Genomic DNA, 18374 nt, shown 5'->3' with positions numbered 1-18374 from the left:
TAATTGAAACCCATCTAGCGTTAACTGGAGAATCCATTATATCCGATGGTAATGTTAAATGCCTGTTTAAGAACATGAATGTGTAGACTTCAGAACCGCAACCCCCCCAAATCTTTGCCTATAGGCTGAAGATGTCTAATTTGTTTCCTGAGTAAAAATAAAAGCGGAATTCATGTGGTTTTCTGAACTCTTTCTCACATGTCTTTTATGGGTTATATTCTTGCGTTTCCCATCCCACCCTGTCCTGGTCACCTAATTCATTCTTTTGTTTTTGATTTCCCTTCGACTCCCGCCTGCAAACAGGGAAACTCCCATAGGTGGGCTTGTTATTTTTGAACAGGGACAGTTTTCTTTACCAAATCCACTTTTCTCTTTGACAGCCCTGAGTTTTACAAGTCTCTTCCCATGCTTTATTTTTGTGCTTTTCCTGGTGTTTTTCCAAGTATATAGATTCAATGTATGGCAGCTGCAGTTTCTATTACGTTTAATATGTCAGCAGCTCCAGATGGAAATCGCAGTTTTTGGGTTTTTTTTTTTGCTCCAACGTGAAAACTCCTTTATTTTGTGCTTTCCATAAAACCTGTGTCTGTATATGCGTTCATTTTGGGGTGTGAATCCTTGCATTTACATGGATTTGTAAGCTACTTGTGAACAAAGCCATCATCAGATCCCTATGAGCAGAAAAGGACTTTCACAAGCGCTTTAGCAAAAGCACCTCTCTGCTGTTTGCCTGTGTTTGTTTTGTCATTATTCACATTTATCTCCTGACCTCAGTGCTGAGTCACAGCCCCAGGTACTGATGAAAACATCAAGCCTGAGGAAATACGAGCCCACCGCAGGCTCACTTCTGCATCTCTAAATGTGATGCAGCAGTTTTATTTCACACCCTGAGCTGATCCAGAGCAGCGGGCGGAAACGCAAGGATCGATTTTTGTGAGTGGCTTTGTTTTGTTTTGTTTTTTTCACTTAAGTCTTAATGAAGCTTTAATAGTAAGATGCATTCAACGTGGCTCTGTTACACATCTCTCTCTCTCTCTCTCTCTCTCTCTCTCTCTCTCTCATGATGATGCTGGATTATTAAGAGCAGGAAAGAGATTTAGATGTGCAAGACTGCAGTCAGCACTTTCACACCACATTCTGCTCTGCTAAGTACAAGCTGTGCAACCATTAAGTCTGTTAAGCAAAATAGAACTAAACATCCTGTTCCATGCTGACATTTAATTTGCCATAATTCAGAATGGCTGAATTATAAACACAAGCCCCGATGGGTGTGGAACAGCGACATGCTTTAAATTTGAAAGCGCTCCAAGGAAATCTTGATTATCTGCCTAAAAAAAGGACAGAAATAAAACCACCTTTTTGACATATAACACGGAGTGGTCAAACATTTATTACTTTCATAACAGTCCCTGTTTTGTTTCATTATATTTACAGTACCCTTGACTTTTGGACTGCTAGTCTGACAAAACGGGAATGCTAAAGACATGTAATATTAGTTGTGCAGCACTCAGTGCTGCAAAAGTCAACCTCATGATGCCATTATAGGAAAAGTCAGCGCTCACTAGTGTCATTAGAAGTCATTGTCTGGGAATGTGTAATGTCTGTAACACGATATTCAAGTCTGGACAAATGTGGTGGGCTGACAAGCACTGGTGCAATGCAGCAAGCATAAATAAATATCTAACGATTAATCAAGGTCAGCAGTAACCCTTTCTCCAGTGTAGTGAAATGATAATTGGTTAACTGGTTAATTCAAATTCCATGTTGCATCAGTGCAAAATGCAAAAAACAAGCAAACAAATCTTACACACTCATTATTATCAAATAAAAATAAGATAAAATTATGTTTAATCTTGTAAAAGTTATCGCACTAGCAGCATAGAAACAGTCTATGTACTCGCACTGACTCCAACTATGTCATCTTATCACAGAACACAGTCGCTGTGTGGGAAATGTGGTTCGAGTATTAAACAAACCCATGGCTGCAGACATTCTGAATGTGGCAGCCACTGATAAAGTAGGTGTGTTTTAGTATATGCATTATGTCAATGACCTGTGTGCCCACTTGTCTGCTTTCCAGGGCAATGACTTGGATTCCACTGAGGCAGGCTGAGTGGAAAACGTGATGGGTATTGAATGATCGCCCTGTTTTTGTTTCCTCATGTCAATAAGAGTCCCATCTGAGCTGCTGGCCGACTGAGCGGCCTCAGGAGGGTTTGGTATGTGCCGGCGGCTGCTCACTCTTGCCTCTGACACACTCTCGCCTCTTATGCTGGGAACCTTTTACACAGAAAGACTTCAAGAGGTCTTTTGTGGACTCTGAGGGGTTAGAACTATTAACAAACAAAGTATAATCTTTTAATTACTTGAGAATTGTTCTGCTTGTTGGGATCACAGATGTAAAATGAGCAGCTCTGTAAGACATACGATGGTGCTTTGAGCTCGCCGTTAATGGTAGCACACTACTGTAAAATGCTTACAGTGGCAGTGCTCCCATACTTCACAATGTTCAGCATTTTTGTGTTAGCATGGCAACGTTCAGTAATAAAGCTGTGTCACCTCTGGAGCTCAGACAAAACCTCCGCACAAAGACAAGGCATCGAATCTGAATGAATGGATAATTTTCGCATCTTCTCCCGTTTATGTGACAGCTTATGTAACAATAATTATTTGCCTTCATTGCAGTAGCAACAACAGATTTCGAAAATGTGACAGCAGCAAGCTGCTTGTCGTTATAGTTAATTGGCAACAGTGCAGGTTACTTATGGTTGTCACAAGACAGTGCCGCAAGGGAGAAGAGATTTCCGATTTATTTGCCATTCTCTAACCAGAACTCTAGTGAGGGAGGTTTACACTCAGGATTTTATGCAACATAAGTATTTAAATCATCCAGTCGAGTTCCAAATCCACAGATGTGAACTTCTAGGTGGGGCTTGGGAAAAAAGTAGGGGAAAGTCACAAATGTTTAGAAGATTTCTACTTTTTAGACTAGTAGCATTTCATTCAGGAGTCGACCAATCCACCAACTGGCATTCCCGTAGCTAGGGCTGTTCGATATAACGATATATATCGGATGACGATATAAAAACGTCTATTGTTTCATTTTATGCTTTCGTTTGTTTCGTGGTGTCCCAAAATAAACTTACGGCAATATTTTTTCATCGTTCTGATGACTGTAGTGGCTATATTAATTTCTTAAAGTTCTCTCTTTTTCTTATATGTAATATAACCACACTACTGACGGACCAGCGTCTGTTTTTATGCGTCGTTGTTGGTAACACATTCGCGTGTCCGCTTGTTGATGTTCCACATAAACTTTCACAATAAAGCTCAAGATCCTGTTGAGACTTTTCAAAATAAACTGAATGACGTGAAAGAGCAGATTATTTATGGATGAGAAGTAAAAAAGAGCCGCCAGGTGCTAAAAAATAAAGCAGACTCAAAGAACAGGCAACCCGCAGCACGCCGTGTAATAAATACAAACTTACAACTTATGTCTAAAAAGGTATAGTTTCATGCATCGGTTAAAACACTCAACTCCATTAAAGGACACGCAGCTGGAAACACTTCAAGCAAGTCAAGCTGCCCGGGATTCACAGAATTTACAGAAAATGTTAAAATTTTGTGATTTATATCGTTATCGGACGATAGAATTCTTATATCGGGATATGAGATTTTGGTTATATCGCACAGCCCTACCCGTAGCCACACAAAATTGAAAAAACAAAAACAAAACATAAAAAATCTTGTTTTGTACAGCTAATATTTATTTACTACCAGCACTTCAAGGTAGATAAAAAAAAAAGGTCCTAGAGCTTTCTTAAGACAGTTCAGCCACAAAACAAATTAGCCAGCAAACCCACAGTGGGAACAATATTGGTACACAGGGCTGTATTTATGTTTTTATTGCTTTCAGCCTTACTAATAAACCCTCAAAGGTCTCACCTGAGGTGCCTCACATGTCTACCAGCTAAGATAATGAAGTAGAAGGGTTCTTCTGATGATACGTGGACTCCAGCTACCCCACGCCCATCTTTAACTCACAGCATGTTGATTCTGTATCACTAAACTAAGGGAACCATGTAGTGTTCTTCTGATCGCCTTCATCTTCAATTTGGCTCACTTCAGAAAAAGTAATTTCGTGGGAGCTCATGGAGAAATCCGATGCATACTAAGGAGGGGCCAGTTGTGCTGGGACTTGTACGACTGAGGTTTTATCTCTCACTTAAACAGTTCTACACAATGCAGCGGGCCTGATTTAACGATAACTTTATGCGGAGCAGACATTCTCATCAGCACATTTATTTTATTTTATTTTTCTTCCTTGTTTTTTTTTGTTTTGCTTTAGGGAGAACACTATTAAATAACAGATACGCACACTAGTAATATTATTGTTTCATTTACTTACTTGCGAGCCATATTCAGCAGGTGGCACATTTGAAGTCTATTTTTGAAAACCACTTGACAGTATTGGCTATTCTGGGTGAGGTAATGTGGGTTACAGCTGCTTCTGTGAAGTGGGCTGAAAGTGAATCTCTTCAACAGATATCTGATCAGAAATCAGCTGTATATGATTCACAAATAATTAGACTAATATGTGAATTTCACATTTATACTGTAACACATTCTTACAATTGATCTGATTTTTTTCTTTTTAATGTGAAGTGAGGCGATGAAAAGAGGTTTGATCCAGTTGTAGCGTGTTCTTTGTATAGCCTAGGCATTCTTATTGTTATTGCTGCTATTATTATTATTTATTAGCACCACAGTGACCTACAGTGTTGGATTTCTTAGTGAGTACTATTCTATGTGTACTCCCTTGCCAAAATGCTTCCATCAGACTTTGCCTGTTTGAGCTGTAAAGATTCGTGCTATTAATAAAAACCAGTGACATGTGGAAATGTTTGAAGTAGATGCAAATGCTTCTAAATTACTTTTTTAAAAAACTGTTGACAGCATGGTTCCAGACAACTGTAGCATAAAAAAAAATCCACATCGACCAATGCATTTATTTCTATTTTTTTCATTCTCTTTATTTAATTCAAAAGTGGATATTGCTTTGTTATAATGCAAAAAGATGACTAATGATGATAATCATTGGCCAGCAAGATTTGCACTACTGTGTGTTTTATTTTTGTAATAGAAACTGTTATCATTGGATCAATAATTGTGTATTTTAGAAGCAGTACCTAGAAGTCTGTTCAGTGGTTGGGCATTGCTCCCTATCTGTTGGATGAGCACTTTCCCCCCCTCCCATTGGAAGCAATTAGTAGCCTCAGGCAATGGATGCAGGTAATTGTTTCTCCCAGTCTTCTGACAGATTTACACATACGCAAACATTTAAAGGATGGCTTCTGAAAGTAACAGCATGCAGACTTTTGCTTGTCCTCCTAACAGTATGACAGTGCAAACACATGCTTCTAAAATGGATTCGATTTTTGAAGGAAGACAGTGTTTGTTTACATCTCGAGGGATGTGTTTGCTCACCTGTCTGTTGTTGCAGCTCATTGGACGGCGTGGAAATGCCTGCCAAACTTATGTCACCATCATTGTCTGCAGTCGACTGAACCACACCTTTCTCATCCTCCTTATCCTCTTTGCCTGGCAGATCTGGGGAGACACATGCAGTTTAACCTAGGCGAGATCTCAAAGTGATCAATTTAATTAAAATAGCATTTTAAATAGCACTGGCATCTTTAAAGTAGTCTGAGTTAAAGAGATTAGCATACCCAAAAGAAAACTTAACCCTCTCTGTTCTCTGCTCAAAGCACATCTGAGGTTTAACACTGTAGCAAATGGAAGAACTATATTTCTTAACCCAGTTCTGTCAGGGATCGGCCTATCACCCACTTAGTTGTATTCAGTCATCCATAGCATAGCACAGTGGAATAGGCCTGTGTGGTCTAATTACATTGACATCCTTATGTGTATGTGCATGGGTGTGTACATCCTGGGCCACTGAAAATCCAGACTGTGTCTAGAGCTGCTGCGTTCCATAAAGGAGACAAAGAGGAAAAATGATGCAAGAAAGACGGCGAGAGAGTGCTAATGTTAATAACTACACAAAATGCCATGTGTAGTTATTACTACACATGGCATTATTCAACCCTTTAGCTCAGTATGGTTGAATCACAAAATATTTTCATAGTTAGCCACCCACGCAGGAATTGTGTGTTACAACAGTCACAAAGACAGAAGAAAAGATTTAGAGCGCTGAATAAACCTGTTGGGAAAACCGGATGAGCTGACTATGTAATGAAGCCAGGGATACCAGGTACAGTTTTAGGCTATAAGTTCAGAATTAATATTAATGAAAAAATACCAAATAAAGTGGAAGATAATGAGTTGTGAAAAAAATCAGAACAGCTACAAGGCAATGCCTTCTATCTTAGAGACTAATCTAGGTCAAGCAGATAGTACCCGAGTCATCTGTTAGTTTAAAAAGTCCTACAATAAATCGGTTTCACACAGCGAGAGCTACAGTTCAGCCAAAAAGAGTAAGAAAAAAAAAGAGAGACAATATAGCTCATGTACGCCCCCACACAGCAGTATCTCACACTACAAGTTTGTATTTTAAGTTTTAAGTGTCTTCTTTGATTATGTTATTATATTGCGGTCTATCTGAACAAATGATTAGTAGGAAAAAATAATGTATTTGATGAGGACATGTTACACATTACCTTTTTATTTCATTACATACGCTTGCTATGCTTGTTAATGTTTAACATTATGAGGTTTTAAAATAATAGTATAAAACTCTGTGTATGTCCTGGGCTTTTTGTCTGGTCTAGCTCTGTTTGTGGAAGCCAGGCAAGGGACAGCAAATCAATTCAGTTAAGTTTTATTTATATGGTGCAAAATCATTGCAACAGTTTCCTCAAGATGCTTTAGATTTTAAGGTGAAGACACTGCAGTGATCCAGAGAAAACAGAGAAAACTCCATCAATTAGATGAACCCCTATGAGCAAGTACTTTGGCGACAGTGGAAAGGAAAAACTGTCTTTTAACAGGAAGAAACCAGGCATAACCAGGATCAGGGACTGCATCAGTGACTCATCCAGGAGGTCACAAACATCTAAAGAACTGCAGGCCTCACTTTTCCTCATTTTCCTACACACTAACAAGTCCACCTCTGAATGCCTCATATAAACAAAATAAAGGTTTTGGAGTGGCTTACTCAAAGTCCAGGCTGATATCCGACTGAGGTGATTTGGCATGAGGTTCAACAACCTTCCAATGTGGCTGAATTAAAACAATTCTGCAGAGACGAGTGGGCCAAAATTCCTCCACAGCGATGTGAAAGAGTCATTGCCAGTTGTCACAAATGCTTGATTGCAGTTTTTTTCTGCCAAAGGTGATGCAACCAGTTATTAGGTTTAGCGGGCAATTACTTTGTGTTGCCAGAAATGTAAGCAATATATTCTCACTGCAATTTTGTTATTATTCTGATTGTTGTAAAAATATTCACAGTTAAGTTCAACTCATAATTTTGATTTTTTAGGGAGCTAATACTATGTGTGTGTACGCCACATCTAAATCACTACAGATCTGCAGTGCAGGCAGCGAGTAAATAACAATGTCAAACAAGATCTGCTAAAAACGAGGAAGAGAGAGTGACGAGAGAGTTCACTCATATCTGTAGCTCATCACAAACTGATGACCAGCTTTTTAAAGCGACTGCTGAAATTGCAAAATAAAACAGTAGTTGACAGGGATGTATGAGCTAACTATGGATATGCTAACTCTCCACTTTTCTTATTGAACAGCTCAACTTTCCACACCTCTGCTGACTTATCATGTATGCCTCTACCTAATTAGTACATCCATAATTTTCTTTGGTCTCCGTGACCTTAAAGTCTCATTCAGTTGCTTTTCAGTCACAGCAGAAAAGGAATGTCTCAGTGCCTTCCTCACCACAGGCTATAGCTTCATATAATTCAATTCATTTATGGCCACCCAAAATAAAAATAAACATAATTAGCGGCCGTGGCGAGTCTAAGTGTACCACAATAACACAGTGTATAGTGAGAATGGAGCTTCCCTTTATCTTTAGCTACCAGAAATAATAAACAGGAGATGATGTTGCACTCCATTACTCTCTCCTTAGCTATAAAAGCCTTGTGTGACTTGATGAAACGAATGAATGCAATGGTTTGTAAGAAATGTACTAATAATTAGTTTCATAACAGTGGCGCAATAAAGTTTCTCATCTTGAATTTTGCTTCTAATGTGACTTACTTGCACAAAATTGCATCACGTTGTTGCTAATTTGGTTCATCTTTAAGGCAGCTACACAGGAACCCAGAGCATCTCTTACTTTAAAATCAGTCTGGGCTAGAGTAATAAATCACCCCCATTGCTTAATATGTGTTCCTCAGCCAGTTCTTTTCATGGAGTTTATTCAGCCTAAGAGTTGTGAGTCAAATCCTAAAAACAAACCAGGCTGGTAAAGCCTGAGAAGATTAGCATAATATGTAAGCCCCAGCAGTGTTCTCTATTTGCACTAAAGCCCATTTTCCATGTAAAATCTATAAAAGGCCATCAGATATTCATGTCACATGCTCTGTATCCATTTCCATAATCAATTACTCTGTCATTGGCCACGCTTTAGTAGTTGGGTACAGTGCTTGGATCACAGAGACAATATATCCTTGCAGGTATTAATGGAGTGTGCTAAGGGTCTAGACTCACCAATGACTGTTAGTGCGGTAATGGAAACAGGGATGAAGGGAAAGAGAGCAGGGTAAAAGACAGATTTTTGGATGAAAATTAGCAGCAGTGGTTTGAGAAAACCAACACTTTCACCCCTCAGTTCTCTTTCCCCCACTTTCTCTTCTCATAATTGACCTTGCTATGGCTGTTTTCATTGCTGTTTTATTTTTACACCTGACAGCCTCCTCAAGGGCAACGCTCCCTCGATCAATGTAACTCCCCCCCTGTTTTTTTTCCTTTTGTGGCGAAGGTGTCCAACACCTGAAACAATTCACCCCATGCAGCTTTCAAATAAATGACAGTACACAGATATCATGCTCACATCAGGATAAAGTATGATAACACAGAGCTGCTATGCTGTTACTTTCCTATTAATCTCCACTTGTGTCCTTTGGTAACGTGTAATAATTTAAACACTGCATGACTCCAGTCCACTAGCACATCAGTTAGTCTTATGTTACTGGTTTACGTTTCTTTGTGAATGATCAGAAGCTTCTCAGCTTCTCGTCAGGGCATTTTCAACCTTTAAAGCAACAGCCGACATTTTTATCCATGAAACGAGGTGACAGGGGTTTGCGTCTGTACAGAGAGAATATACATGGCCACAAGAGAGGAGGGAGGAGACTAAATGGCAAGGAGCATGTTCAGCATCCATGAACAGCGACGGTGAGCGGATGGTCCCACAGGAGAGGCGGTGGTTTCGCTGAGCGTGCGCTTAGAATACTGATACATGAACACAGCAGCCCTCCCCACCCACCTTCTGTGCTGTATCCCACCACACCACGCACAGCTGAAAAACAAGTGCAGACAATACTGATCACAGCAGACAAAACATAATAACTGTCAGCCAAAGCAGACTGGGTGATATGGGATTGGGAATGGTTGCATTCCAACACTGCTGTTGTGGAAAAAAACATTCATGGAAGAACTGTAATCTCAAGATTTCAACATAACAACACTATAAACTGCAAGCATCTTGATGAAGCTCAAAAATCTATTCTCAAATCTGTAAACAGCACAAGGCAAAACAAATGCATTTCAAGGTCGAAGGCTGATCTTGAGCTTTTGAGCTTGAAGAACTAAAGTGCGCAGAAAATTACAAATGAAGACATTTACAATTTTGTGATAAACACACAAAATACAAAAACTGGAGGAAAACTACTCAAATGGCAAGTCTGATGTTTTTTCAATAGGTAAGTATAAACACCGCAGCATTTAAATATATTTGTAATTGGTGAGTATCTAAAGTTAAGTTTAAAATGTATTCAGTTAGTGATTTAAATTAACTAAATCCAAAAAAATGACATTAGGACAGTGAATCTATAAGAACATCAAGTAACACAATTTCATCCCGATTAAGTTTTTTGCCGAATTGTACTTTATAAACAACTTAAAAATTATATTTGAAGTAAATTCCAACATTAACATATATCTGGTCTATTTGCAGAAACAGAAAATAGTTGTGTCCTACACAAGCTAGGACACTGCTGTGTGTACCCATCCACCAAACAACTGCTGAGAATAATCGACTCATCATTTTCAGGGCCGACCTTTGACCCCACATGATGAATGTGTCTGTACTTGGAGGAGGATCTCCCTCTGAGGGCTCGTTAAGTATTCACACCCCAGACTGCCACCAGTGGTTGGGGGATGGGCCAGGGATAAGAAAGTATTGCCTCGGTGTCGTGTCAGGGTCTCCTGCGACATAAAGGCTACCAGAAGCTATTTCAGATTAACCTCTTTCGCTTTATACGCACGAGGAGAGCAACTCCTCTTCCCCCTTCCTCACCCAGCAACCCCCACAACATTTAGACAAAATAACCTCCCTTTTCTGGTTTTAGCATAGGCAATGCTGGAGTTGATCTGCTGATGAAAACACATTATAGGTGGTTAAAGAGATAGTTTCTTTTAGTAGGGTGGCCCAAATTACTCACTGGAAGCAATTGTGCAATGCGAAATTAACTTGGGGTATAGATTTAACCAGTAAACAACAACACAACACTTGAAATCTCATTTTAACCACCCACAACACTTTACTCAACACATTCTGATCATTTCTTCTCCCTTGATGCTTTGGAAATATAATGAAGACGTGTCATTTTGTCAATGGCTTCAACGTGTTTTTGATTGCTTTACTTATTAAGCAACTCTCACGTCTCAAAACCATCATCACGCTGGCAGTTAGATGCAATCCATTTATCAAATGCTGAATATCGTGTAATAATTTTAATGCTGATTCCCATCTCGTATTCAGTGACTGTTTACAAGGATTCATCAGGATCTGGGTTTTATGCAAATTTCTGACCTTTGACTTCTTGCCATGTCAAACATGTCATCGATCAAGCCAATCTGTCTGCAGCCTTTTTGACAGCCATTTATTGAACACTAAAGACCTGTCAACACATGATTGATCACATCTTTCAAGTCAATCCAGCTACTATTGATTTAACTTTGCTTACCTCCAATTGGTAAGTTAACCTTTTGGATCTGAGTTGTGCTTGTTGTGGATTCCAGGACTGGTTTATGATCGATCCCCGGGGCACTAGACATTACCCCTGGCTCCTCTGCCATGGCCCACGACCAGGCCTCAGTTCTGCTTTGAGTTGTGTGGACTTCTGATGTAGTGAAGTCTCCAGCTTGGAGGGTAATGCTAACAGATGCATCTTGCGGTTCTCTGCTAAATATTGTTTCTGGGGTAGCAGTGTGAGCAACCGGCCCCAGATTGTGTCCCATGGTCAGTGCGGTCTCCACGAGTCCTGGGTTTGTTGTCGTGGTTTGAGCTACTGCCCATGTCAAGGCAGTGGGAACTGTGGTTTCTGGTGCTATTGTTGAAGGGATCTCTGGAGAAAAATCTTCATTTGCCAGAGGAACACTGTGTTTCTCTTGAAGGTGTTGTGCGGTGGCATTCGCGCTGGGCTCAGCTACCCATGTTGTGTCCCATGGTGGGTGGGTATGTGTTGCATTCTGTTCAGGAGCGTTAGTGCTGGTGGGACTGTTGGTGAACAGAGTGTTTCTGATAGAGACGCTTGTGGGAGAGTAGGAGTCGGAAACAAGAGTATCATTGTCGCTCAGAACTATGCTGCTGTGTGGAGAATCTGATGTTCCTGTGGGAGGTGATTCGCTTCTTATCTTAGTCACGCTGGTTAGGAGCCCCTGAGTCAAAGTGGTGGGTGACTGAGATGCTTCAAAAATGCTTTCGTCTCCAGATCCTGAGCCTTCTTGGGCTTGATCATTTGATTCTGTCAGCCCTTTGGCAGGTGTGGTCACTGCAGCTACCTCTTCTTTACTATCTGAACTCCCATAAAAGGGAATACCGAACTGCAGTTTGGGAAGGGAAGGGAGCTTCGACAGAGCCGGGGCCCACCAATACGAGCTGACTTTATCTTCAGGTGGCTTTTCACTTGATGCCGTCGATCCCCAGGGGGCCTCTTCGTCAGCCGCAGCCTCTCTGTGAAGTAGCAAAAAATACCAAAAGAAGAATGCCAAGGTCCAGTGGAGGCGAAGCATGCTTTCGACAAGTGGTGTGCAGATCCGTCACATGTTGTTCTCCATTCTCCTGCTCCCTGAGATGGGTCCGGCTGGCTTGCCAGCAAATATGGCCTAGAAGACAAGAACACAGAGGACATCAGTGACACACTTTTCATCCACTCTTTGGCGGCTAAATTTGAGTTGATGAAAACTTGATAGAATTTGCATGTGTTCACTTTTTGAAAGGCTGAGTTTTCTTAGAGCATGACCTGCTTTTGATCTGTTTTTCCAGACTGTAAAGCAAATTTTTGAAAAAAAAAGTATAGAAACGATGCCACTCATTACAAACGACTGCTGAAGTTAGCAGGCTTAAAAAATACGTCAGCCGCCACAAATCACAACAAGAGCTTAAGTATTATGGACACCCCACAATTAGCGGTATTCTGTCAGATGCCGTGGTCAGTATTTATGTCATGCTGTTGCTCGCATGCTCACTGTGTCGCAGCAGTTGGGCTGTTACATGGACTGATGAATTCGAGAAGGAACTTCCTTTCATATACATCCTCCTCTATAAGGAGTGGTTGAGAAATAATGTATAAGAGTTGGGTTGGGGGGAGGTTAGACTCTGAGAAGAATAGAAAGACCACTTATTCTTTTGTGGAGCATTGAATAGTTCAAAGTCACTAGCCTGTTGCCTCAGTGAAAAGACTGGAGCACCCAAGGAATTTCCCCTGTGAGAACAACAACCTGTATGCATAGCCTTACTTAACTCCCTCCTCAATAACTCCCAGCTTTGGTCTTGCTCTCTTTCAATCTCAGATTTATTTGTTCTTTAAAGCAGTGGAGAAAGGTCTTTTTGTGTGGGAGTTAAAAAAAAAGCATCAATATTCACAGAAAACTGCTATCACAGTCAAGCTTCTCTACCGTGCTCTCGTTGTTTTTATCAGGCATGTCACACTTCCTCTTCATTGTCAGCTTTTCTTTTCCGCTATGATAAGTTTATTTAAATCCCTCTTTTTTTTAAAAAAGCACTGTCTGTTAACTTTGATCTATCAAGTGTTGCCATTTTCTTTAGCAAGCATACAATTTAGATCAATAAGCCACTGCTTATCCCGATGTCTCTGGATTACTTCCACTGATCAGGAAAGCAGGGCTTTGTCCAGCCATCAACCCTTCTCTTCCCTGCCTGAAGGAATGAAATCAGCCAGAGCACACAGTCAGATGCTTAGATATGAAGACTGAGAACTGGAAGGGGGGGGGGGCAAACATGAAGCTTCCCACACACTCCCCACTTTTAGCATTTTGACTGAACAGCAGGGAAATCCAATTCCAAGGAGGTGAGAATGTTTTTAGATGGCTGTGTGTTCGAGCTTGCCCCAGCCAACCTGCAGACAGTCGCATTTCATGCATGCAGTGATATGAGTGATACGATTGTAGATGAATATGGATCTGACTCTGCATGTTAGTACAACTTGTTCGCCTACATGTACTGTTCTGTAGTAGATCCACACACCCACGCTTGCACTCTCCTGAATTCTTCAAGACATTCTGACAGCAGTTTTTAAAGGCTTAGAGAAAGGGAAAAACATCTAGTTGAAGCATGGGGCAAATTATCTTTCATCCCTAGTTGCCCTTTTGTTGATTTGATGTATAAATCATCAATTATTTACACAGCGGGTTAGTATATATAATTTATTTTGGTTAACATTCTCACATTTCACTTCAGTATCACTTTCATTTAGTATCCTGCAGTGTGGTAAATGGGAAACTCATGTAGGCTCATGTCGAGTGTAAAATGATCGCTTTCCTTAGCGTAGCGATTGCACAGTTCTCGAATAATCATGATATTTACTATGATATTGTCTTTTCAGGCCATTCACCGGAAGCAGTTGAGCAATTCAAAGCATACTTTGCTAGATCTTGAATTAAACAACTAAGACATTTTTCATGCATATTCGTCAACATCAGGATTATTCTTGCATCTAACATACGAAAAATTTTAAAATTACCTTTCAAGTCATAATATCAGAGGATGTCCAGGAGATACACGGCAAAGATTGCATGCGTTTGAATGTGTGTTTCTAGCAACTGTGTTTCCTCATTTTTAACTATATTTCAAAATAAACATTTTCTTTCCAACAAAGTTTTAAAGTGCCTTAAAGTTTAAAGGACCAATGAGGCAGATGGGCTGCTCCATTCATCGGAAATTTGGTTTGTGGTGAGAAAATAGGTTTGTCAGAGCCAAAAAAAGAAAAGAAAAAAAGATGAGAGCGGTGATAATTAACAGCATAAAGCAGTTTACAGGTGAGGGTAACTTCAGTCATGTAGTATTTCTTTGCGGGTGACACATTTCATGTGCATGTTCTCACATGACCATATAAAAACCGAAGCCAAACTGAAGCTTTAAAATGTAAACAAAGCAGCCCACAAGTAATGTTCAACCACAAATTGTCAGAGTCAAATTTAAACAATCTTATAATCTTACTACAAACCACCAATTATTCCAAAATCCTACTCAGCTTGAGCTTTAATGCCACTGCCTTTAACATTCCTGTTACCATTCTTCCCCACATCAAATACACGCCTGCTGTAGGCATTGTCTTGTTTGACAGGCAGTCGAGCAAGTGGAAAGGAGCTATAAAAAAGTGGCTGTGGGGAATATGCAAGTCCCTTCTATTATTTTGCTGCTCCTGACAAAGATGGTGGGGAGCCTGGCACTGTAGTGTGCTCAACGGAGCAGAGATAGAGAAAGATGGACCGAGAACAAGAGACAAGGGCAGGCGAGGAGAAGAACAACACCGTGTTGACATTCGATTGTGACATTGTTAGTCCAAGAGAGCGAACTCTGCGGCAGTCTCCTTGATGCTCATTTTAGTTTGCTGCCCAGAACCTCTTTTATTAACTCTGTCAACAGACTCCTGGCTTTCATTTTAGTCTCAGCGTGTCTGTGTTTACAAGAAAGCACATACCTCATATTTTCTCTGGGACCATTAGCTACCTGACACGCAGTCAGCTTTCAATGTGGTGCAGCACGTTTCTCCATGAAACATATGCTGTTTCTAAATTAATTGGAACTATCGCAGGACAACCCCTTCTGTTATCAGTGCACTCAAAATTTTGTTTAAGTTAATCAAACAAGAAATATAAACCTTGTAACTGAAGTGGAGGCTTGGGTCTTTCTAGAGTGATTGAAATGGCGAGGGCAGTCGCGAATAGAGATGAATTGACTGCAGCCAGCGTCATTACTATTTAACAAACCCTCTATGAGCGCGGGAAGGTCTGAGGATCAATGACATAGTCCAGGATAATGGAGTAATTTACCTCCCTGCAAATGGCTACTGTTGTGTGTGATCGTTGTTGTTTTCTGAGTCTGCTGTGTGGGTGTACATATTTACAAGCCCTAGTTTTCACTCTAGTATTATTTCCATGGTTATGTGTAGGTGCAATAGCATACAAGTGCACGTGCGTCCTCCCACGTGCCTTTGGGCCCTCTGTTTTTCAAATGCAACTCCATCTCCCATCTAAAGAGCAAACTTAAGTATTAAATTTGAAAGGATTTTTTTTTTAAATCTTGGGAATTAGAAGGCTTTCCATATCAAGCAGGCACTGAACAACCAAGATGATTTGAATGTGTGACTATCAAAAATTTGTGTTATTGTGCTTTAGAGCCTCATATGCAAATATTCTGATACTTTACCCTCCTTTATTATCTTTCACAACTACTATATTGTCTTTGCTTATAGTGTGTAATAAGAATTCTGTGGCATTAAATGCCATAACAATACTGCAAACTAAAAAAAAAAAAAGGAAATGACTCAGTTAACTCAACTTGCAATTCTGCTTCCATAGTACATCTTGGTTTCGGTTACGTCGCCATGACGCCATACTGTGTTTTTATTCAAATTAGCAGTGATTGGCTAATAACTGTGGCCAGGAAATAGTAACCTTTTAGGCAAAGCAAAGTTTCTGTCTTCACAGTAGCCTAGGTCAACCACTTGCTGACTGTAGTCATGTTTACAAAAGAGCACAAGCGAGAATTTTATTAAGATTCCCAGACAATTTTTAAAAGAACTGTCGTTAACTGCACAACCCTTTTGCCTTAAATTGCTATTTTCTGATTGCACAGAGCCTATAGAATAGTGACAAAACACCTGTGTTGTGACTGGTTGCCTCTAGGCTCCGGCAACCAGAGGAACTGTTGTTGGAGGAGACAAAGAAGTCAGACACAGTGGGAAGCAGCATTAAATCTGCATTATTTCTATTAGATCAGAAAGTAAGACATATTTCCTTGTGATAAACCTAATATAGACATTATAATCAATCATTCAGTATTTGCAGCAACACAGGGAGAGAAGTGATAAATCTATAAGCAAGCGCTTATTTGAGCTTCAGTATCTTCCTCAAGGACATACAGACTACAGGAGTTAGGGATCAAACCATCAAATCTCCTGAGCCACAGTTGCCCCTGTTTAATTTGAATCTTTCTTCATTTGTCATCATCCATTTCCATTCGCTTCCGCTTATCCTTTTCAGGGTCGCGGGGAGCGCTGGAGCCTATCCCAGCTGTCATAGGGCGAAAGGCGGGGTACACCCTGGACAGGTTGCCAGTCTGTCGCAGGGCTAACACACAGGGACAGACAACCATTCACACTCACATTCACACCTAGTGGCAATTTGGATTATCCAATTAACCTATCCCCACAAGCTGCATGTCTTTGGACGGTGGGAGGAAACCAGAGTACCCGGAGAGAACCCACGCAAACACGGGGAGAACATGCAAACTCCACACAGAAAGACCCCGGCCTGATGGTGGAATTGAACTCAGGACCTTCTTGCTGTGCGGCAACAGTGCTAACCACCGTGCCACCGTGCTGCACATTTGTCATCATTTTAAAAATAATTTCTCCATCTGTTGTCCTAGACTGTAACTAATGTGTTCGCAGCAACATGTGCACAAATGGCATTGTGCAACCAGTCAATAGTGCCTGGACATTATTGACCATAATGAGAGCTGTTCTCATGTCTAAGAATAGCTAAACCCATCCACATGTGTCCAAATAGGCAGCATCATAAGCTGGACTCCCAACCGAGTCCCGTTGGCTTGACAACCAAACAACATCCTGAGTCACTGTATTTACAAACAAGATTAATTCCTTGCTATTTTCACCTGCAGGGCTTCCACTCCAGGGCATTATCTTTTGGTTCTGGCATTCTTTTTCTAATGTATTTTTCTAACGTATTTTTCTAATGTATTTTTCTAATGTATTCTAAATACCACCTCTTTAAAAAAAAATCCCAGTTTGACCAGCCCTGAGATAGATCTCATCAATCTCTTGATTGAGAATGACATTGTAGTGGGTTAATGCTTGTGTTAGCTCTAGAGCTGATGAATGCAGTGAACCCGCTTATTATAGAGGACGCTTTCAAACACAGGCTTTCCACAGGCTGCCTTTGCCATGGTGACAGCTGAAGCCAAAGACGTCTTGTTAATCCCAGGAATTTGAACACCTTCTGGATTACGCTGTTTGGCTTCTTGGAGCGTGTTGCTCTCACATGTAAATGGGCAGTCTGACACACAAACACACACACTCAAAAAAAACCAAAAAAAACAATCGATTCTTGCAAGAGCATTTGCTGGTTTGCTAACTCCATAGCGCACATACATACATTTGCACACCCTTCTAAAACAAAGTGAGTGAAAATAGATACAACTGCTAAACGAAATCACAAGAGTGAAAATTGCAGATGCCAACATCTTTATATGTCAGATTTATCCAGACGCCTCACTGACAGGAACACACATACACATATATTTAGCCCTTACTCAGCTTTGAAATCCAGATGTTAGTAAGAATCTGCACACCAGCATCAACCACAACCCTTCCTCTTATATATGTTTGATGAAATCCAGTATGTTTGTGTGTATCAGTGTGTAAAACTGCAGCTAGAGTGTGTATACCAGCATGCAACTGCCTGCATTATAGGAGTCATATCCACACACACCTTATTATTGGTCAAGACCACCTGATTAAAATACACATACAGAGAGAGACAGAGGGAGGAAAAGGACGGTGAAAACATGTCAGGTGCTTACCCGCAGATGTATGAAATAAGATCCACAGCCAGCGGTGTTCGAGTGTGAGTGCTGCAGGCGAGATCGTGTTTCTGAGCCTATGTAGGTTTGCCTGTGTGGA

At 40.5% G+C, this 18374-nt stretch overlaps 1 protein-coding gene across 1 annotated transcript in view; it reads right to left on the bottom strand.

Moving 5' to 3' along the window:
- prrt4b (proline rich transmembrane protein 4b) overlaps positions 1 to 18374 on the bottom strand; it is a 22484-nt gene extending 4110 nt beyond the window's left edge. Inside the window, exons 1-3 of the mRNA XM_005930244.2 lie at positions 18275 to 18374; positions 11172 to 12312; positions 5488 to 5610 (exon numbers count right to left, since the gene is read on the bottom strand). Coding sequence (XP_005930306.1) covers positions 5488 to 5610; positions 11172 to 12219 — 1171 coding nt within the window. The 5' untranslated portion in view covers positions 12220 to 12312; positions 18275 to 18374. The remainder of the gene's footprint in view (positions 1 to 5487; positions 5611 to 11171; positions 12313 to 18274) is intronic.

The sequence above is a fragment of the Haplochromis burtoni genome, unplaced genomic scaffold (assembly GCF_018398535.1).
Source record: "Haplochromis burtoni strain Fernald_Lab_line unplaced genomic scaffold, NCSU_Asbu1 Contig_131, whole genome shotgun sequence".
Taxonomy (NCBI): domain Eukaryota; kingdom Metazoa; phylum Chordata; class Actinopteri; order Cichliformes; family Cichlidae; genus Haplochromis; species Haplochromis burtoni.
This window is presented reverse-complemented; position numbering and strand designations above follow the sequence as displayed.